We start from the raw sequence: 23,646 nt of genomic DNA on the forward strand, positions 1-23,646 counted from the left end.
CAAAACGATTATTATAAATAAACAATACCTAAAAATAGATTGAGATTCAAATAAATAAAAACCAGTCTGTATATGTTAATTATAAAAATTATCATACAATAATCAATTTAATGACATTAGAACATCTTCAATAAGCATATTCTAAACATCTTTCTGAGAGCAAATTATAGACCTCATCTATCTTAAGATACGGAGTATCACAGCTTTATACAATCCATAATATTGGCATTTGTTCACACTTTAACTCTGAAAAAGAAAAACTAATTAGATTCTCATTTTAAGTCAAACTTGAAATCGAACCTTAGGAAATTGGGTGTAGGGATTCAGGGTGTTTCAGGATGGAAGAATTCATTGAATTTGGCAGCTCTTCTGATAGCTACGCATGTTTTTCTAGAAAATGTATGTATGAAAACAAGAAAAAATTATTATACTGGATGAGTATTGAAATTTATAACTTCAACGCCTTTGTTTTTGTCAGAAATGGAATTATCATCTTAAGCCCGTTTGTAACAGCCGAGAATTCTCTAACAAATTTTGGTAAGAAAACGACAGAGAATATTTTGTATGCAACTGAACAGAGAATTCTACCGAAAGTGCGTATGTAACCGTACATAATTCACGGCGCATGAATTCTCTAGTAAATTTTCTAGAGGCTGTTGCAAAAAGGCTTTATGTCGAGATTAATTATTGAATTCACTGTGCCCGATGATCTCTACTTCATTATTCATTATAAAAATCATACAATAGAATGCTCGTAGCAAATGAGTGGAGCTATTATAAGGACATGATTACTTTTTTGTTGGAAAATTTTGAACTGGCCAAGCATAGAAGGCGTAGCCTGTATCCACGTGTGCTTCAGAAATACTGTATTTCGAAACAAATTAATGGTTGAGCAGTAACAGTTCTAGTTGACAAGATATTTATAGAAGAACACTATGACGCTTCATCGAGTTAAATCAGCGAAAGCTTCAAATTTCCTGAAATTATTATGCGGTACGGCAACATTGTGAGGAAAGCTACAGTTAAAATGCAGCACTGAAAAATATCCCACCAATTATTTTATGATTCCATTAGCAAATGATCAATTTTATTAGGGTCCAAATCTCAAATATACAGGGTGTCCCGGGAAGAATGCGACAAACAGAAGGTAAACAAGAATTTTGAATTGCCTGAGGGTCTTCGTTTTGGATATATAGGATAATCAGATGTTGAGTTACATTTCAAAAATAAATCTTGAGAGAATCCAACAGACTGATTTGACATTTTGCAGTTGTGTTACCCTTTTCGAACACTTCCGTTCGATATTGTTAACAATGAGAAAATCAGTACCGGAGAAGGAAAATTTTTGACTTTCTCTATATATGTACGTTATTATCAGATCATCCATTGATACTATAAAAGTTTTATGACCATATAGAATCAAATAAACTATAAAATCCAAAGCCTGCTTGGCCCGATCATACAGGGGGTGAAAATTTTTTTATGAAAAAAATAATTTTTTATTTCATTTTTTCCATTGGCTTTGTCAATATTCCACCCTTTAGTGTGTAAAATATCACTGATAAATTTAATTGATCAATTCGTTAAAATATTGGAATTATCATGAAAAGCAAGAATCTTTATAAGGCTCTCCTAAAAACATTCATAGACTTCGGCTAAAAGTGTTTTTATTTGGATAATTAGAAGAATATTTTTGTTTTTTAGAGAGTTAAGTAACCTCCAGGAATCCAATAAGACAAAAATCCGAAGAAATAAATTTTTGTAAATACGGTACCTGTTTTTAGGACGGCAGAATATCAGTTCAATGTTGGACTTATTTTAAATATAATTTCCTCAAAAATCCACCCAAATTTTGGTGTCACTTTGAATTGAGAATTCGGAATTGGTTAACATTGGATAAAAATAATTTATTTGGCAAAAATTTAATTTTTCCGCTATAAATTAGAGAATGGATAGAAAAATTGAAGGAGAAATCAATTGCAGTAATTTTTATTTGTGAGCTGTGGAAAATCAAAATCAATAATTCAAAAAAACTCTGTAGTGCCGAGTGACAACAATAATCGTTTGATGGGCCCCCAAATATGGATTATTTTCTATGGGGAGTAGTGAAACAAAAGGTCAGGTCTATGCGGTACATATCTATAGTAAGGAGCAACTCTAATTCTGTTAGTATTTCTTCTCCAATTTTTCCAATCTTTTCCTAAATTGTTAATGAAATACAAAATATTTTCTGAATAAAACAAAAAAATAAAGGGCAAATCAATCAAGCCACCTGAAAAGATGAATATTTTATTCAACATCTGATCACCACCCTGTATATCCTAAAAGCTTCCTGAAGGCCTTCCTCAGGCAATGGGGAATTCTCCTCAATTTGGGTTATCACAGCATATGCAAGTTTAAACTGAATAATTATTAGTTTCATTCATGAATTTTTCCAATGCAGCGCGGAAACTATTCAAAATCATTTTTCAAATATGAAGTTTTAAAATTTAAATCGCTTCGTTTCTGGTTTACGATTTGGCAAGAGCGCCTACTACATAATAAAAAGAACAATGGCTTGTTTATAAAATAACAGCTGTTGATTTACAGCCATCATAAGGCGCGTACTCACTGGCGAGCCTCAACAGCAACCGGCAACAAAAATCCCATAAAATTTTACGACCTTACTCGTTCGTCGCAAACTTCACAGACAGCCATCTTTTCATATCTCATCAAGATAGTGCATTTGTTGTCCTTTATTATCAACTCATATTTCAGTCATGTCGCCAACTTGTGCAATGGAAACGAAACGCTTCAAATTTTAAATACCCATTTTTAAGTATTTGAAATAATTTTTTTTTTGTAAACGGTTGAAATGGTTTCTTCAAAATGTGACGTTTCAAAGATGTTTCATAAAAAATGCATCATTTTCGTCAGAAGGAGTATTCCTTATTAAAAAAAATCTTGATGACCTCAGTTTATGCTGTCGCATTCTCCCCAGGACACCCCTATAACTCATGTCAGATGAACGAACGTCATTTAGATGTCTGTTGTACATGTTAAATAACCTTTATTTTAGGGGATACTGGCATTCCAAGGATTATAAACCAACAGGATAGCTCATTTCGGCGATTTTGTCTGTTCTCCCCACTATGGGTGACCGTACCGGACCGTAAGGAACCTTCTTTCAGGCCAAATGACGTCAGCAAATTGTCAAATGTACGCAGATATGGAATGTGCCATCCTGTTGGTCTACAATCCTTGGACCATTCAGGTGACACCAACGATTTCGTTTTCTATAATAATAAATGTACTAAGTGACACATAAAACCGAACACTCAGTATTAATGAATTTATAACCTACAAAAATTTCATACATGTGTCTGTCTCATGTTGCTATTGTTGAGGACGGACCTTAGGCCATTTATTTTTGAATGTGCTATATATGATATACGCGGTGTGTGATATACTCCCGGTTGGCTATAGCCAACCGGATCATATAGGCCTTCAAGTTGCTCCTTTTGCACACTAAAGCCATTAGTGTCCGAGATACAGAGTGATTTAAAGATTTGGGTCTAAATTTTCGATATCTGTAACTTGTGAATAGGTGGTCTGATATTGATGGAATACTGTGGGCTCGTTTACTCCCAATAATAACCCTTTCCGATCGCACATTTAATTCCCAGATCACCAGAAAAGTACTTAGAATATTAACATTTATAGTTCAACTATCAAAATCTATATTTTCTAGATAAGTTCGAATATATTTTTAACGTAGGCTTGAAATGGTGTGAGTTGATGATTCATAATGAAAACTAATTGAAAATTATATCCAAATCGCAGCTGAATGAACATGAAATATGATATCGTCATCTTGTTTCATTGTTTAGTCTCACTTTCTGCGTTTAATGGACATATTAAGACAATTTCGATACTACAAATTCGTTATCCATTTTCATTACCAACACTTATTAATTTCTGAAAAAAAAAATCGGCGTGTCAAAATCAGCTGTCGCTGAGTTAAAGGATCAACTTTCGAGGCCTTATGAAATTCATTTTCCGACCGTTATCCAGGTTAACGAGAAAATATAAAAATTTTCGAATTTCTGTCACATTTTTACACGGGAAGGAGCTATCACTTAGATTTTTCAAATGAAATGATTAAAAAATGATCACATTTTCGGATTCCTAATTGGCTTTTGATGTGATTTAGATCATAAGCTCACCAAAGATATTTCAGTTTTTAGACAAATATTCCCTATTCAAGATTATCACAAAGATGGCCATAGCTACTTGCTCTTTATCATTAGAAGGATGAAAATTTCAGGAACTGAAGCCATGTGATACAGCGGTACGTTATTCAATATTCTCTGGATGAAAAATTTTGGTGAGCATTCACAGAAAATGTGGAATTTGTATGCGAGTTCCCAGCAAAAACTTCCGTATATCACCATTAAAAAATGTTCCATCAACTGTACGCCTAAAATCGATAATTTTCGAGATATTCAACAAATAATATGTTATGAGGTGGGTGAAGTATTAAGTTCGAATTATTCATCTTATTATTCAATATAGGAAAAGGTGAACATCAGGGATTCACGTCTACGAAATTTTGTTTCATTTGAGTTTACAGTTTTCAGAACTCATCGTTCCAAAAAAATTGTGCACATCCACATAACACAGCTAATGTATGTAAAAAATTGCCTAATTTTGAAGCCCTACTTTCACCTTTTTCAATGCCCTTAGATTACTAAATTTGGATAAATAATATGATATTATATGCAAATTCCAAACTGATAAACAGGACTGCTAATAACGAACCAGAAATGCATATACATAGGTTGTCTTTGAATGATAAAAATATCTAAATAAATTAATTCACTAATTAAAACACACTTTTGCAGATTTCTTTCTTCTGGTAAGATTAGGAGAGCACCGCATTAAACATTTCAGAGACGCGTAAGAGAATTCTGTAACACGAGAACTTCGAGCATCTCTTTACATTTCTTACCGATTACTTAGATTGTAATCACCATCATTGAAATATTTGAGATTTACGCGAAGAGATATAGCAACGAGAATGCGATTTTGAGAATTAATGTTTTGAATTGATTATCGCAGACGCCAATCACATTTCCTTGCAACTTGCAGCGGCCCTGTTACTTCTGATGTTTCTGAGCATATATTCAAGAAGGAAATCGCACGCAAGGAACAATGAAAAAATATTAAGAGTGAATAGCGTAAAATGAAAATTTATATTCTATGTATTAACTATTTTGTAGAAAAATGCTAGAACAGGTTTATTTTTATTTTCAATTACGCAATTTTTCACGTATAATTGAAGAATTTTTCATGAGCCCCCCTTAAAGAGGCTAAGGACTGACAATTACAGAAATAATTGAAATAATAAATGAAATGGGCAGAGGACACTGAAAATATTCGGGATCGACCACACAATACGTAAAAATTCGGAATCAACAAGTTCAACCGTTTCATCCCTATAATAAAAAAAAGCATCCAAAGCAACAAAAAGTCTATTCATTTCTGCACAAAAACTTAGGGGTTGTCGTTTAAAAAAGGTGAAAGCCCCTCCTCCTTGTAGGGGGTGCATTAAAAGCTACTCAATTAAACGTCAAAAGTTGCTTAAGGTAAATGAAAATTTATCCTTTTGAGAACTTTTCTACTCTTAAAAAATAAGTTCAAGTTGTCTATTAATCATCTTGAGAAAATTAAATTGAAAAGAAATATAGAGTACCTACCTTGGTTTTTTGAAAGTCCTTTTATCCGAAATCTGTTCCTGAAGAAGAAAATAAGAATCAGAATATGGAGAACTTGAATGAATAAAATAATTGATTTGTTGAATAGATGTCAAGAATTACAGAAAAGAACAGGTCGTGACGTTCATATACACACGATCAAACTTATATTGTCATATTATTTGAAATTTTTTTCAGAAAACCCTTTTTTTTGTCCAGTTTAAGAAATAATGTAGTAATAAGTGTTATACCATTTCAAAATCCGCATTACTTTTTTTTTGTATAATTCATTCACAAGTCTTCCATTTAAATGCGCAAACTTTTAAAGTCACTCGCCGAACTGCTTTAGAAAAATTACTTGATTCGGCAAAAAGTGACATTATCTTAAACTTGCTGGAGAAGTTGGCTTTACATTAAAGGTTACAGAAGCATTATTCAGGAAAAATAAAAATGGAAAAAATGAAGGTTTGTAGCAACTGGAGTTCGAACACCATCACAGGGTGTGCAAATATGAAATGCAATATACCTAATTTAAGATATACACGACTTTTTTTTATTTTTCTAATGACTATTATAACTTGGCCTGTTACTCGACTCCGGCTTGACGTCGACTTCTGAAACAACTTGTATATCAATGACATCATGGTATCTAGCATTCATATTGCAAATATGAAAACTTTTCATGATAAATTCCTACCTGATTCAGACAAAATTTGAAATGCCTTGCTTGATAGTATTATCGAATTTGAAAGATAATCACAAAATGTTATTATTCACTAAAAGCCAACTGTTACATTCCAGCATAGAATAAAAATTTCACAGCCTACTTGAAGACGAATTCGTGAAGGAACCCATAAAATTTTAATTGAACACTTCATCATTAGAATTTTTTTTGAAGATTTCTTACTACTTGAATGAGGATCCATTCATGGATGTCTTCGAAGTTGGATTCTCCGAAAATTTTGTTTCAGGACATTTTTATATACCTGTTTTTTTGTGGAATTTCAGTCAATTAAGCCTGTTTGAAACAGCCGAAAATTCTCTGGAGAATTCTCTCAGTATGTATGTAACTGCAGAGAATTCCCGGTGCATGAATGGGGAATTCTCCTCAATTTGGCTTATCACTGCATATGCAAGTTTAAACTGAATAATTATGAGTTTCATACATGATTTTTTCAAATTCATCGCGGTAACTATTCAAAATCATCCTTCAAATATGGGGTTTTAAAATTTAAATCGCTTGGTTCCGAGTTTACGATTTGGCAACAGCGTCTTCAAGACAATGAAAAGAACAATGTACGATCAGCTTGTTTATAAAATAACAGCTGTTGATCTACAGGCGCCTACTTACTGGCGAGCTTCAACTGCAACCGGCCATTAAAATCCCATAAAATTTTACGACTTTCCTCGTTCGTCCCATACTTCATAGACAGCCATCTTTGTCTATCTCATCAAGATAATGTATTTGTTGTCCTTTATTATCAACGCATATTTCAGTCGATGTTGCCAACTTTTGCAATCCACATGAAACGCTTTAAATTTTAAATACCCATTTTTATTTTTCATTTTTGAGTGTTTAAATAAATTTTTTGGAAAACGGTTGAAATGGTTATTTCCAAATTCCAAATGTGACAGTTCAAAGATATTTCATAAAAAATACATCATTTTCGTCAGAAGGAGTATTCTCTATTCAAGAGTAAATTCTCTAGAGAATTTTCGACTGTTGCAAACAGGCTTTAGATGAAAAGTATATCAGGTCTTTCACCGGAATTAATAATTTCCTGTCAGAATTTTTTTTTAGAAACGCTTCCTCGCTGAATTCACATGAATTTGTTTTTGCTTATCTTAATCAAACATAAATTAAATTTTTCACAAACAAATTTCATCAAACTCAACTAAAAACGGATTTTAATATTTGAAAATGCAGTTTAATGATGTTCTGGAACTCTCAAATAATACAACTTACTAAGAAATATTTTTAATTCATTTTACTCACTATGGTTTCCTCTGTTCTGTTCGTGCAAGCTAAAGTATTACACTTGCAATTTCCTCTACAACTCAGGCCTGTTTTTCGACATCCACATCTGTTGGACTGACAATTAGTTGTACAGGCACACCCTCCATCAGAAGATCTTTTACCTGGCTTTTCGGTTTTTTGATCATCTGCAATGAAAAATTTCATTTCAATCTTTTGTATTTGAATATTTGATCTAGTTTGACTGCAAGCATAAACCTAATGAATTCAGTATGTTGCAAGTAATTGATTATAAATGCTGAATTTTTTTCAAGAAGTAGGACACATACTGGAGCTAGATTCACTTTTATAAAAGTTGTTGGTTCACCATGAAATAATTTTCTTAAAGTTTATTACTAAATTGGCACTCATGAAATGCCGTTAATGCCGAAACTTATATTTTAGCGGAATGTTTCCACAATCAGTAACTACTTAGATCTCTAAGTAAAACGGACAACACAGCGCTGATATAAAACCCAAAAATGTTTTGACAAGCGTCAGAAACTCACATTTTCGTCCTATACAGAGAGGAATGTGCCAAATTTTCATGGCCAGCCGACTGCTTTTATAAAAGTGAATGGAGTATATGAATAAAAATTTTGGCACTTTTTTTTAATTTCTAGAACCGGTACTTTCTGTGGAAACTTAAACATATAAAATAAATCTATAACCATTGAGAAATAAGCTGGAAACGAATGAAAGTACACCAGAAGCGAGACCTGATGTGGTCTATTGAATGCTTTTGATATCTAATCCTTTAAGTTCAATTTGATTTAAGAAAATCAGTGAATCCCGTCGACATAAATAATAATAGACCATTTCGAAGCTTTTCTGTAATTTCTCCCACTTATGCGCCCCATACACTATCAGTTCAACTGAAGATAATCGTCAGGCTGTCGATCGGAGTCATTGATCAGTGTGTGGGCGGCGTGGGCGCCGTTAAGACGAGGAACTGATAACAGATCGGCGACAGGTATAGATGAGTCGGATCGTGATCTCAGATGCTCCCTACCACACACTGTCAGTTGGCCTGCATGCTCTGGACTCGTAGTGTGTGTCATCATCTGGCAAGGATCTGCCAGATCGTTCTGTACGTCGGCCTGCAAGTGATTGGTCGCATTCAGCGGACGAAACAGTTGCGCAACTGTTACCAAACGCTAGCGTAAACGTTCGGTGACATATGCGCTACATTCTCAACACGTTCTGGAGCGGACGCCACTTTTGGGAGCGGATTTGATTTGTGCTAGGTAGCGGTAGCGGAAAGGAGTGAAAGTTGGACTTGAACTGAGTAGGTAGTTGTTATTTAGTGTGGAAGACGTACGAACTTGAGTTTGTTGAGGAAAATGAAATGAAAATTGATTGTAAGAAATAAAGAAGAATGTTTAATAAATTATAGGAAATATACTGGAGCAAAAAATAATTCGTCAAATTTCTAGGTTATGTTTGTCACATAAAAACTGACTTAACCAGCACAAGGTTAACGAAACTTAAAAAATCCGTTTGTTTACGTCTTTCCTACAGACTTCTCAACTAATCAGCTGATAGTGACAGCTCGTTGGACTGCCTTATCCTATCTAGGCTTGCCAGCGAACGTTCAACATGTTCCCGACCGCTACCGCTACCGATGGGTAGCAGAAGCGCTTTGCGCTCCGTCCGCTGAATGCGACCATTGACTGATAGTGTATGTAGCTCTGCGATATTGATCTCCTATTTTTCTGTTGAGACGACGGCCTGCAGGCAATCGCAGAGTGTATGGGACCCATTACACAAACCTCACATCCTCAACGAAACGATCTGTAAGCTTTGCCTGGAGGAGGACAAAACTATTGAGCATACCCTTTGTGACAGAATAGCTCGGCAGACATGGAACATTTGGTTCTCGCAAGCTAAATTTGGAGATCATAAAAATCACTCTCCTTTCGACATAATCCCTTTCTTTAAAAAGGTGGGACTTGAGGGGGAAAAGTCTAGTTCTTTAAGCTTGTTTGCGTGCTACAATCGACAGCACTAGTCGCGTAGTATTCAGTTATGTGAAGCTGGCACCCCCAAATGCGAATTTTGAAACAAAAATTTCAGGGTCGTTTGTCCACCGTAGGTCCATGTTTGTCCACCTTTTTTTTTCATTTGTCCAGGTATCATTCTAGAGATATTGGAAAAAAACTTTTTTCAGTTCATTTTTTGAGCAGCACCCCCAAATCGCAAATACTTATTTTTGATGGTACACATCATTTGTCCAACGTAAGTCCACTTTTGTCCACCAAATTATTTCATTTATCCACCCACAGAACCATAGAAATAAATCTTTAAAAATTTTGGAGAGTGTGACGTTGGCACCCCCAAATGAAAATTTTTTAAACAAAGTTTCAGGATAGCTTGTCCATCGTAGGTCCATGTTTGTCCACCTTTTATTTTCATTTGTACAGGCACCCTTTGAGAGATATGGAAAAAGAAGTTGTTTCGGTGCATTTTCTGAGCACCACCCCCAAATTGCAGAAATGTATTTTTGATGGATAGATCGTTTGTCCAACCTAAGTCCAGTTTTGTCCACCCAATTGTTTCATTTGTCCTTCCACAGAACCATAGAAATCCATCTATGCAAATTTTGGAAAGTGTGAAGTTGGCACCCCCAAATTAAAATTTTTGAACCAAAATTTCAAGATAGTTTGTCTATTGTAGGTCCATGTTTGTCCACCTTTTATTTTCCTTTGTCCAGACACCATTTTAGAGATATGGAAAAAGAAGTTGTTTCGGTGCATTTTCTGAGCAGCACCCCCAAATTGCAGAAATGTATTCTCGATGGATAGATCGTTTGTCCAAACTAAGTCCAGTTTTGTCCACCCAATGTTTTCATTTGTCCATCCACAGAACCATAGAAATCCATCTATGCAAATTTTGCAAAGTGTGTAGTTGGCACCTCCAAATGAAAATTTTTGAACCAAAATTTTAGGATCGTTTGTCCATCGGGGGTCCATGTTTGTCCACTTTTTTTTTATTTGTCCAGGCACCGTTTGAGAGATATGGAAAAATAAGTTGTTTCGGCTGCTCAGGCAGATCACCCAAATTACGAAAACGATGGTAAATATCGTTTGTCCAACGTTAGTCCACCCACAGAACCATAGAAATCAATCTTTGAAACTTTGAAAGTGTAAAGCTGGAACCTCAAATGCGAATTTTGAAACCAAAATTTCAGGATTCATCGTAGGTCCATGATTGTCCACCCTTTTTTTTTCTTCATTCATCCAGGCACCGTATGGGGAAAGGAATTTTTCTGTGCATTTTCTGAGCAGAGCCCCTTAATTGCGGAAAAGTGTTTTTACTTGCATAGATCGTTCATTCAACGTAAGTTCACTACAATAAAGGCAATTATTTGATTTGAATGCTCTGTCTGGGTCACCAGTATCTAGAGAATTCTGGCCATTAATCCAGAGATCGCTGTATGTTCATATGATTTTTCAGTACTTTTCTAAACAAAATATGACTCATTGAATTGAAGTGGCCGATACATGATGAAAATCAATTGAACTAAAAATAGAATTATATGATTTTCACTAACATAAAACATTATTTGTTTAACCTAGAGATACATAATTCTATTCTCATTTTAATTATGGATTTTTAGCAAATATCAGCCACTTCAATTCAATGAGTAATATTTTGTTTAGGAAAGAGTACTCAAAAAAGATACATACATAAGGTGGAGTTTATAAACTTGCTTGTAGTGTGTTCATCAAAATGGTAGAAAATTTCAGAAAAGATATTAGAACACAGAAATTGTTCAATCAAGAACATCGGAAATTCTACGTTTGCTTAGCACCTATTGAAAACTGAATCCTTTAGAAAGTTCGGAAATAAATAAAAATGTAAGTTATCTTCGAAGACAGAGAGGACCAACTTCTGAATGAAATGGAATTACATTGAGAACTTACAACTGTCAAGGAAAGAGGTTATGTCTTGTTTACCAAATCAGAGTTGGTAATTTTCAAAAACTAACTTTATTCATTTGAACAACATAACTGCAATCTGAAGATGATGTTGCCAAATGGTGAAATAGAAACGAAGCCCTTTGAATTTTAAATCCCCACATTTATTTTTCATTTTTAAGTATTTAAAGTAAGTTTTTTCAGAGAAAAGGTTGAGTTTGAAGATATTTCATGAAAAATACTTCTACTTCTTTCATTTGAAGTAGAATTCCCCCTTCCTATGCTTGAAGTTTCTTGATCCCCAACAGTGCTAAGAAAGCATTTTTGAAAGTTTGGACGACTTCAATTTGTCAGCTATGATTCTGAAGTATATATTTTTCTTGAAATTTACAAGAACAACTCCCGGTTTCACAAAGCTTGATCGGGGAATCAACGATTGATTGAAAGATAAACGTCAATTTGTTTTCGATCAATAATTCACTCATGAGCATCCAGAATATCATTCTCGCATCAAATTATGATCCATATGAATGTCCAATCAATAATTCTCAATTAATACTCCTTTGAAATATTCAGAAATGCAAAAGTCTCAGTGATTTCGTTTTGGAAATCGAGTGACTATCATGTCGTTGATCGGGCAATGAAAGTTTTGTGAAACCCGCGGTATATGCATCAGATGAATCACCTCTTATTCTGTACACCGCATTCGAGAGTTTCTACTTCAGCCATGATCAATAATAGAAAAATCAAATGTTTAAGGCACAATAAAAAACACTGAGTATAATTTCCATATTACCTGTTCAACTAACTTTTGTGTATCTACCACAAAACTGTAGTATCTATAGAAAAATCTTTTAGATTTTCTAGTCAACAGCATCTTTGCTTGAAGATTTGCTTTTTCGTCTATAGAGACGTATTTGTTTAAACGCCCGTTTCTTTCTTTGATCTGAAAAGCTCATTTGATTTTTATGACATAATTAACATATATTATTCTAGCATAAATTCACACCTGAGTAAAAATGGAAAACATAAATTGATAATCTAGCAAAATGCAGTGATAAATTCATAATATATAAAAAAAAAAATTAAACATCATACCTTCAAACGATAACTTTGATTTCATAGTCTGCCTCATTGTTTGGACTATATTCTTTTTCTCAACCATCACTCTTCTGCCAATTGGAGTTTTAACCCAATCAGGATCTTTTAGAATATTATCCTCTTCGACATGCGGCGTATCGAAATTCTCCTAAACAAAACAAAAATTCTTGAAAACAACCCTTGAGCTGAAGCATCGAAGATTACCTTCCCATCAACGACGAAAGTTCCATCGAGTAATTTTATTTTTTTCGGAGGTGTTTCTTCTTTGACGTCAGATAATTTTAATTGAGGAATAACTTCTCTCTCTTTTTCCTTTTGCTCTAATATTTTGTTCAATTCTTCTATTTTTTTCCCTTGGATTTCTAATTGTTCAGTCTGCATTTTTATTATTTTACTGAAACTATCTGTTTCTGAATTGTTCGCTGAAAAAATTGATTACTTTAGTCAACACTCTGGATCACACAATGGAGACTGGATAATATTTGTCAAAGATTATAGAGTAGAAAGATGGGAAACGAGGCGACTAAAGCGATTTGAGCGACATCTGTGTGTCACGCGTGTTATTAAAACGCTAGGACTGGTTAAAATATTAATTTGAGTGCCATTTGCAGAAATATATGACATTTTTTAAGATTTCAGACGTCAATTTTGATCAAAGAGGTTTTGAATGTTTTGACTCTCAAACGCTTTTTGTTTATCTGGCTCGTTCTAGTTGCCGATTTTTGGAGTTTTTTGCCTTATTTCTTGGTGAAAACTTCAAAATATTGTTCGAAAATTATTGAATGGTGAAGAACGGTGGATAAAATAATAAAATGTATTTTACGTGATTAAGTTTTTCACTCAACTAAGGAAAATGGAAGCGTAAGTATTAAAAGTCGTAACATGTGAATCGGTCATTCATTGATTCTTATTTTCAGTGCTCCGAAGTGGATAAAATTCTCAGGGCTTGAAGACAATTACTTCAGCAAACACTACTACACCATGTGCAATGAACATTTTACTGCAGGTCAATTGAGAACTGTTCATCGACGTAAATTGTTGTATGCAGAAAGCATCCCTTGCATAAACGGCCTATTAAGTGAATATGATATGATCTTTATAGGTCCATTCAATGATTCTCAATTGCTACACTTTCAATATATTCAGAAATGCAGAGGTTTTATTGATTTCCATTTGGGAACCAAGTGACTGTCAAATTGTTGTTTAGAAAGTCAAAGTTTTATGAAACCTGCTGTGAGTGTTCTGTTCATTCATTAATCAATTTGTATATTGTGTCATGAAGAGACCATATCATAGGAAATCATAAAAAAAGCACCAAGAAACTATACTGACATACAGGTCTTGCATATGTCTGCAATATTTGTATATTTTACAAATTCAACTAAGTTCATTAATTCAGAACAACCTATTGTACAGAAACAACACCTTCGACGTATAGCAGATCACCATATACTTTAGTGTCCTAGGAAAAGCTTCATTTATTGCCCACTATTTCAATTTCTGTAAATTTTTTATGAATTGCAAATAAACATATAGCACAACCAACAGCGTTTTTCGTTGATATCAATTGATTCCAAACAATGTTTAGATGAAAACTAACATCCTGATCACAAAGCAAAACCATACTTTTGTTTTGTCGCTCAGGATGTTTGTTTTCTGATAGAAACAAAGTCAATATTGGAATGCAATACGAGAAATAGAATTCGAATTTCGCGCCCCTCAATCAAAAAACAGAAAATTGTTATCAAAAAGTATTCCTGTATTGACAGTGCGTTTTTAGCGCCATCTCATTGTCACGCGTGTTTTCACTGGCCAAAATGTAGTCGGTTTTTAGTACTAGCGATATGAGGGCGTTTCTTATCTTTCTACTCTATAATCTTTGATATTTGTATTTCCGGGAATTGTGGTCATTATATAGTTTACTATTTACTCACCTTTCAATTCCACTCCTCTGAGCTGTCCAAGAAGGATCGCTATTTTTTCTTGATATTCTTGTTCTAAATTATTGAGGGATGAAGAATATTCTTTTTCCAGCTCTTTCAACTTTTCATCATAAACTTTTTTTTCTGGGTGGTTTTCGCTAGGAGTATTTTCTAATTCAATTGATTTCATTGTTAAGCTACATTCTTTTTTCTTAAGTTCCATGGCTAAATCGATGAGTACTCTCATTCCTTGCTTGGCTTCAGCCATAGTTTGGATATTGTCTAAATTGATTCTTGATTTCGCATCTGAAATTTGAAAGTTTTGTATCTTTTGTCTATCAATTTCTGGCTATTGATATAGCAAAAAAAAAAGGTTGTTTGATTTGTGTCCAAATTGTTTAAAGAAATTTTCAAAAAATCGAGAATTAAAAAAAAATGAAATCGAATTTGGCAACCAAGAAAAAAATTGCGAAAATTGTGGGTATTATGATAAAAAAAAAACTATTTCATTTCACATACCATCATCGGCATCTAGGAGTTTCTGTTGCATATCTTGAATTTGAACAGAACGTAATTCTATGTCATATTCTAAATTCTTGATTTCGGCCAAATCGGGATTACTTGAGGATTGCAAATTATCTAATTGTTTCTGCAGTAATGCTCTATCTTCTAACAGGCCTGCCAATGTCATTTCAATTTCTGTGAAACCTAATGCTACCTCAACTTCATGTTTGAGCTGAAAAACAGATTTTTCAAGGTTGATCTCATCAAATAAAGATGAAAAATTGGGTATCAAGGTGTAAATAGTGCCAGAATTACAGACTTAAGTTGGTCTTCTGTACTAACCCAATTTGTGAACCTCTCAAGTCCAGAAGATTTGAGTTCTTGTGCTATTTTTCTAGTTGCTAAGGCATCTTTCAATCTCTTATTGGCTGCAACAGCCTCTTCGACCTTTCTTTTCAGAACATTTTGTTGCTTCAAATGCATAGTCTGCATCTTCTGAATTTGATTCTTTTTCTTAACATCTTCTTGTCGAAGCTTTGCCAACTCCCTTTCCCTCTGCAATTTCCAAGTCCGGAACTTTTCAGATTCCTCTTTCATACTCTTCACCAATCTGTAAGTTATCATTTATGAAAAGAATTAATAAAAAGAATTAATAAAAATAACTCACTTCACTCTGTTTTGTTTCATCAGCAATATTTCATGATTTAATTGCTTGATTTTGTGTTCGTCCTTTTCTTTTAATCTTATGAGTTTATTTTGCTCATTGAGCTTTCTTGTTAGTTCGTGAATTTGGTTTTCTAGTTCCTTCACCCTTTTACGCCGCTCCTCCGCAATTTTACTTGGAACATTGTGTTGCACATTTTTCAGTTGTTGCATTAGTTCATTTTTTTCTTTCTCTAAAGCTGTGGGGACAAGTATTAATATAGTTAGAAGAGACACAAGTTTGAGAATCAAATTATATTTTTGATTTGTTTGAATTGTTTGAAAATTTGGTAGTTTTGATGATTTTGTTTGTTGAATCCATTTTTTCATTGTTGAGGAATACAAATGGCACGAAACAATCTGATATCATGTAAACTAATTTAATAATTACGTACCTTCAATTCTCAGTTCATTTTCCCGAATATTGTTGTAATCGACCATGTTTTGAGTGTTCCTTTCGAGCTCCTTGGCTAAAAATTCCTTCATGGCAAGTTTTTTCATCAATTCCTTCAATTCATTATTCAATTCAATCTGTCTTGTGGCGTAATGTTCTTGAATATCGTTTATTTCTTTGGCTTGAGTTTCATTGCAATGGTTATTAGCATCCATAAGGGAGGTAAATTCTGCTTCTTGTTCATTCATATCCACCTCAGCCTTTTTCGTTTCTGCATTAAGGTCTTCAAACTGATGTTTCATTTCTTCAAATTTAGTTTTGCAATCTTTGAGAGTATCAGCATCGCCGCTTTCAAGGGCGATGGTTATATTATTCAATGTTATGTCGTAGTTTTCCTTTAGGTCGAAAATTTTTTTACTGAGCATTTCATTACAGGTTTGAAGATGTAATAATTTCTCAAGAAAACTAGCCTTATCATTCAACGCCGAGGATAACTTGTGAGTGAGATCTCGATTTTTTGCTCTGATATCTGCCACTTCCTGTTCAAGAAGTCTAATTTTTTCAAGGGAAACTGTAGGTCCACCTAGTCAGAATTATTCAAGAAATTATGAAATGATCGAAAAAAAATCATATGCATGCAATGTAAATTACACAGATAAATCCATATAATATACCTTGTCCTAATATTTGTAGCTGGAGCATTTTGACGGTCTTTTTCAATTCATTAATTTGAGCTACCTGTGGATCTTGGTTTACAATTGGTTTATTTTTTATTTTCCTGGCTCTATCAGCGTATCTCAGGGTTGATAAAGTTTCATCTATGTTATAGTCAGCTGGACTGACACAGGCTATCATTAATGTTATGCTATTTCCTCCAAGGGAATCTATACCAAAATGTTTGGGGATGAGAATTGAATGCATTATAATTCATAATTTCAGTGACAAATATTTATCATTAAAACTACGTAATACAACTTAATATATCATTAGGCAATATAATTTCTTTATAACCGAAAGAACTCTTGGGAGTATCAAAAAATATCTTTTTATACAAAATAGCCAGAGATGTGATGTTTGAATATCAATTTGAAAACGATTTCAACTAGTGTTGAGATTGTAGATTAGGATCTTTAGAAATTATTGCACTGAATTTAAAAATCTGTGAAAATCAGTTTTGCCGATGGAATATGCTGAAACACTATTGAAAGTTATTCATAGAGTTGTTTGTAAAGTGATTCACAAGGGTTGTCAACGTTACAGAGCAAGTGCAATGCCACTTTAGGCATAGGGAAAGCCTATCTGCGCTTGCTCTTTCCAGTTTATAACTGTTTTGAATCACTCTACGAACTAACCACATATCATCCATTTCGAGTCCTGTGGAGTTCAATATTTAGATTTTTTCATCCGGAAATTTAATACCACAGAAGATGAATTCAATTAATTGATTAATTCACAAAAGACAGGTATATGATGGAAGGGCTCACCTTTCAAGAGTCTAGTTAGGTTGCTGTCTCTGTACGGTATAAATCTATTTTCTTGTTTTTCTTCTCCCAGTAAAGATATAACATTTCCTAACACTAAAAGACCTTTATTTATATTTACACCTTCCTTAAAAGTTGTACCAACAGCGCCGGTCTTCTTGGGTCTTTCTGAACCAGCCAGATCGACTAAATGGAACTTTGCTGTTTTATTTTCCTCACTGGAAGAAAATAAAAAGAATAATATCTATCAAGAAATTAAAAGTGTTTTTCTGGATAGCAATTTGAGATGGTTCCATCACATTGATTTGGTCTGTAGTAGATTAAAGAGCTTATTTTTTGCTATAAATAGAGTAACACACTGTTGATCAATATCTATTACAGCTTACTATTTAGCCTTTCATCTTACAACATCCTTCTTTGGGGAAATTCTTCAGAAACTGGTAGGGTCTTTATTGTACAAAAACAGATTTTGCACATGAGATTAGGCGCATAGATATGATATAATGCCAAGGTCATCTTCTAGAAAAGTTTTTCACAAAATAGTATTCTCACGCTATCTTGTATTTTTATTCTTAAAACCTTATTGTACATTGAGGAGAAAGAGAATAGCATCACAAAATTATCCAGCTTTCATAACTATCATACAAGCAGTGGGGGAGTGCTGTTTATATCAAAACACAAAACAAGAAAATTCGAAATGTCTCTCCCATATGGCATAAAATTGTTTAACCATTTACTTTCCCATTTTTGATCTATCGATCTATCAGGAATTCAAAAAGCTTTGTTGTTGAGAAACTGTTAATATTCTGTTGGTGAATGCATAAATGATGCTTTTAATGATTGTTGTATTAATTTCTTTTTTTCTGACTCATTTCACACATAATTTCAAGTCATAAGAGATCAATGAATGATTCATTTATTTATTAATTATTTGGACGGATTTACGGCGAAATGACATTCGGTAAATTTTACAGGAGACGAAAAAAAAAGAATAATTTCCCTGAAATGATTCGTATAATAATCAGCCGAATTTCTGTTTGTTGTATATTTTTTTTTAATATGTTCTAGCATTTTGAAGGACATTATTGGCAATAATTTATTTTTATTTCAAGACATTTATGAAAATTTGTCGCTTATGCCATTCACAATTTTTATATGCCATTAATTGGCGAAATACCGCCAATCAATTAAGATTTTGAAGATGAAAACAAACAAAATATTGCAAAGCAATTGAATATCCGAAAAGTTCAGCATATGAGAAAAGGACAATATCAAAATAAGTTTATTTTTCCACTTACAGTTGTTACATTTCACAGCCGATTCTGTGCTATCCTCATGAGAGTTTCCTTGTTACTGGCAACATTCATATCCGATGCATCAGACACAGAATATAACATGCACGATAATAACTCGATCGTGCCTATCCACTTACTAACATAAACCGAAGCTGATGAATATAATTTCATACCTAAATATGAAATTCTTCAACCTGCCATATCTAGCGAAATATTCTTAAAAAAATATGCTATACAGGGTATTTCTCATCAGAAATAAATGACACAGATTAGGAACCCATTAATTTTTCTATTAATTAATTCAATGCCAGTGAACAAGCGGCCTTCAAGAGTAACATTATTTTGAATTAAATAAACAAGAGTTATATAATATGATATCAAGCACTTTCCATAGAAATTTTTCATCTCCACAAAATTGTAGTTAATCATTTTCCCCTCTCTTATAGTTGTGAACTCAAGTGTAAAAACACGAATAGAGTTGAAACCATAAAAATAATGGGAAAAAAGGGTTTTGACCATTTTCTATTATTTATATTGATACAAACCATATGATGCTATATATTCTTGAAACCAGTAAAAATTAAGCTTTAAAAAAATTGCACAGAAATCTAGTGTTCCCATTTAGAAAAACATAACTTTCGGTCATAGCTGCGTAATTAAAAATCCTGCTAAAAAGGCGAGCACGGCACTGGATTCTACGTAAACAAAGTGCCTGTATAATGTTTTAATTTCAGAGCTCTATCGTCGGTATTACTACTTCTCTTGTTAGTTTCTCAGAAAAAGAGAACGAGAATGGGGTATCAAATTTTGTCCATCTTCTCTGATTTAGAAGCTGTAGTGCTAAAACTTCGCAATGTTCATGTTCATAAATAAATAAATATAAAAGCATTACTAGAAAAAAAAAGCAAAGTGCCTTTTCTATCAAACATTGGATACCACTGTAACAATTTACACAAAACATTTTTTAGAATTTTCATTTGAATAGGGAATACTTCTTCTGACGAAAATTATGTATTTTTCATGAAATATATTTTAAACCTCACATTTTGAAATAACCATTTCAACCGTTTCCCAAAAAAATTATTTTAAGCACTTATAAATGAAAAATACAAATGGGTATTTAAAATTTGAAGTGTTTCACTTCGATTGCACAAGTTGGCAACATCGAATGAAATATGCCTTGATAATAAAGGACAACAAATGAACAAATACATTATCTTGATGAGATAGACAAAGATGGCTGCCTATGAAGTCTGCGACGAACGAGGAAGGTCGTAAAATTTTATGGGATTTTTATGATTGAAAAAATCATGAATGATACTCATAATTATTCAGTTTAAACTTGCATATGCAGTGATAACCTAAATTGAGGAGAATTCCACATTCTCTTACAAGATGAACTTAAGGTTTTTTCGTCAATTTTCACTTTTAATTCTCGTGTTTTTTGAAATACAGTTTTAAAAATCGAAAAAATTAAATAGATTTGTAGCCTTCATAATGAGCCTTTTCATTTGATGCCACACATAGTTCAATACAAACAACCAGTGAGCTGTGACAGATAGACATGTGATTAATATAATAGGGATTCGGTTTTTTCACAGTATATTTGCCCTAGTTAGAATTTTAGAACTTACCTATTATGTTTTGCTTGCATAGCTATTGTTAACGTAAAAATAGCATGACTTCTTGAACTTTGAGCATTCATGTTTGTACATGCTGTAGCCCTACCACTAGATCCCCTTATTAAACAATTAAAAATATCATTTGTGGTCTCGACAGGTATTTCAGTCAAACCAGGTATGTGAATTCCTTAAACAAATAAAAAATCAAATTATTATTTTCAACTATGTATATTATATATTACCTTTATTTGGGTCTTCCCTTATTTCTAACATACATTGCTCTCTTGGTTTTTCAGATAATAAATCATAAAGAATTTCTTGATATAGTTCCATAAAAGAAACAGTGATTGTGAAGTCAAATGTGAAATTATCTTTCACAATTTCGAATATTTGTTTTACACTCCTGGGAATAACACCCATATCTTCATTTCCTGTGTAAGTCGTTCCCATGGAGTATGTTTTCCCGGAACCAGTTTGTCCATATGCAAGGATGGTTAAATTATATCCTAAAAATATCAAGGAAGTTTAGATCCTAGTGTGAATAAACCTGCTGAATAATTATTTTGGTAGTTTCCCCCATTTCTTTGGCATGTGTTTTCCAATGATTCGTCACGTCTTCGAGTGCAGTATTCAGAGTTTGCTTATATTTTTATTTCTTGTATATTTTTTTTTTATTCAGGAAGCATTTAATCATAAAAAATTTCATATTCATAGTTCGTGATTATGTAACTTTTCTTCTTACCCTTCTATAGCAAAAGCATATAGACCTAGCTCAAAACAGTGCTCAACATTTTCAGTTTTCAAATGATGTAATGTATAACTTTGATTAAACCAAAAGTCTACTACTGATATTACTGAGATATTTGAAAACAAGCATTAAAAACTACTGTATTTTGAATTAAAATACACAATATTATTTCTTTTCCAATATTACTTATAACTTTGAGGAATTTTTGATTCAATATATCAAACTTAGTATAAGGAAAAGGAGTATGCAATAACAAAATAAAATCTTCAGAACTAATTTCACTATTGAATAAAATCATTCTTTTTTTAACAGGAGTTGTATACATTAGAAAACTGAAAAAAATGCAGGAATCGTATATTGAAAAAAAATTATAATTTTTTAGAAATTGTAATATCTTATGCATCCATAAAAGCAGAATTTGTTACTCCAGTTTTCTGCTTCTATAATTTTTCCTTCCCATTGTTCACTTGTGAAATACAGGTATTTCTATTCTTTTTGGTCAATCTGAATTCCTAAACCCTCTTGTTTTTCAAAGCCCAAGACTAGGATCATTAATCATTATTTCTATCTTTAGATGAAAATTATTTTCCAAGTGATAATCAGAGTATTTTGATTGACTAGGTTATGAACAATAAATACATCCCTCATAACTTGCACAAACGACTTATTTTATAAAAATATCATAAATAAATTGAAACCCACCTTCAAATAAATTTGGAATTATATCTTTGACACATGAATTATATAGGTCAATTTGAGATGCATCAGTGTCCAAAACGTAATTATATGTGAATGCCTTCTCAGAATCTTTGACATGGATTTGCGATACATCTTTGTACACTTCTAAAATATTTTTACAGCCCTTTTCTATTTCACTTTTTACTAAAGGTCTCAGTCTCACAGCTACTTTCACAGATGAATTGTCGCCCATCTGTAAATTCAGAATCAAAATTAAATAAAACTTGAAAGTTAAAAACAAAGATCTAACCACTAATTAATTGTTTATCCATGCATGTAAATAAAAAAACCGGTAGTTTAACATGTTTTCAACTTCATATGTTGATGCATTATTCCTGATATGTAAAGTTTATGTAAACTATTTGGGCCTATAGGTATATAATAATATAAATTTCATTTTATTTCATATACTTGCACTGGGATAGATACATGAAATGTATAGTGTTCAATTGAGCCTTATTTTTTTAATGAGATTTTTTGATGTTAACAAAAATCTTTCCATATTGTCATTATGACGGATGTTTCATAATTGTTTGTCAAGCCAAGATAGTTTTTATTTACCAATACTCAATTCGAAAAATTTCAACATGAAGAACCTCTTAAAGGTATTGAGCTATATAAATAAGTACATTCATGATGATTGAATCAAAAATTATATCAATATTTGAATTTCCACGAAGACCATATACCTAAATGCCAAGGAAGAAAATACGGGGAGCAATACGATTTCTGGACCTAAAAAATGAATGAAGAGAATATGATAATGTTTCAAGAAATGCAGGATTTAAAAATAGGCTCTCCTGAATACACCCCAATCGTACAGTTTGATTCAAAAGATTATTTAAAACCAAATAGGAAAAGGACGCTTTCTTCTTGTAGAGCATTCCGGCATGCAGAGAGAGGTACTTACCGTTAAAATTAAAATTCTAGAAATAGAAAAAGAACTAAAATTTGAAACAGGCTCAATAGAATAAAATTGTGAAGTTAAGTAAATATAAAATTAACTAATTAACTGACACATTCACCAAACATAGACACAACTTCTGTAAATTTGTACGTTATTTAGCAGTCAAGAGGAACGCCAATTCAAATATGACAGATCCTTTAATGTTGAATGGAGGGGAGTTATTAGAGCGGGAAAGTTACAAAACAAATTGAAGATTAAATAACTTTATAAATAACTTTCACAGGATTCAACTCTTCGAAAACAGTTTAGACGATACTCGTATTTATTTACATAAAAATATTACATAGTACATAGCATTATTTTGGTATTTAACAGACAGATATTTCTAATTTAAAAGTTTCGAATTTTCAACTGTCCTCTGATTTCAGAGCATAGAACATTTTTTCTCTATCAGTCTGTCCAAAGAGGTTTGTCTGAATATTTTCGTATGTTTATGTTTCGAATGTAATCCAGCTTGACGTATTATCTTTGTATTGCAGAATATATCTTCTTGCCTTCCATGG

The 23,646-nt window shown here is 32.8% G+C and overlaps 1 protein-coding gene across 4 annotated transcripts; it reads right to left on the reverse strand.

The window, feature by feature from the left end:
- Positions 1 to 51: 51 nt before the first annotated feature.
- LOC123308435 (chromosome-associated kinesin KIF4) lies at positions 52 to 23,270 on the reverse strand. Of its 4 annotated transcripts, none has more exons than XM_044891079.1 (17): positions 23,087 to 23,269; positions 22,141 to 22,369; positions 20,933 to 21,196; positions 20,703 to 20,877; positions 17,777 to 17,991; positions 16,967 to 17,176; positions 16,294 to 16,875; positions 15,864 to 16,098; positions 15,539 to 15,806; positions 15,212 to 15,428; positions 14,705 to 14,998; positions 12,975 to 13,192; positions 12,768 to 12,918; positions 7,732 to 7,898; positions 5,739 to 5,776; positions 301 to 390; positions 52 to 246 (listed from the first exon to the last, which is right to left on the reverse strand). In XM_044891079.1, the coding sequence occupies exons 2-16, from the start codon at positions 22,367 to 22,369 to the stop codon at positions 324 to 326; spliced, it is 3,330 nt and encodes a 1,109-aa protein (XP_044747014.1). In that variant the 5' UTR covers positions 23,087 to 23,269; the 3' UTR covers positions 52 to 246; positions 301 to 323. The 4 variants fall into 4 exon arrangements, with proteins under 4 accessions (XP_044747014.1, XP_044747015.1, XP_044747016.1 ...); XM_044891080.1 differs by lacking the exon at positions 23,087 to 23,269 and adding an exon at positions 22,427 to 22,550; XM_044891081.1 differs by lacking the exon at positions 301 to 390.
- Positions 23,271 to 23,646: the final 376 nt, after the last annotated feature.

Source organism: Coccinella septempunctata, chromosome 2, assembly GCF_907165205.1.
Source record: "Coccinella septempunctata chromosome 2, icCocSept1.1, whole genome shotgun sequence".
Lineage (NCBI taxonomy): Eukaryota > Metazoa > Arthropoda > Insecta > Coleoptera > Coccinellidae > Coccinella > Coccinella septempunctata.

What these genes read in the sequence shown, in the direction of transcription:
- LOC123308435 (XM_044891079.1), bottom strand. Translation starts at nt 22,369, where the DNA reads ATGGGCGACAATTCATCTGTGAAAGTAGCTGTGAGACTGAGACCTTTA. An exon ending in AAGGGAAGACCCAAATAAAG is followed by an intron (nt 20,878 to 20,932) that starts GTAATATATAAT and finishes TATTTGTTTAAG; the next exon opens with GAATTCACATACCTGGTTTG. An exon ending in AGGACTTTCAAAAAACCAAG is followed by an intron (nt 391 to 5,738) that starts GTAGGTACTCTA and finishes TACATTTTCTAG; the next exon opens with AAAAACATGCGTAGCTATCA.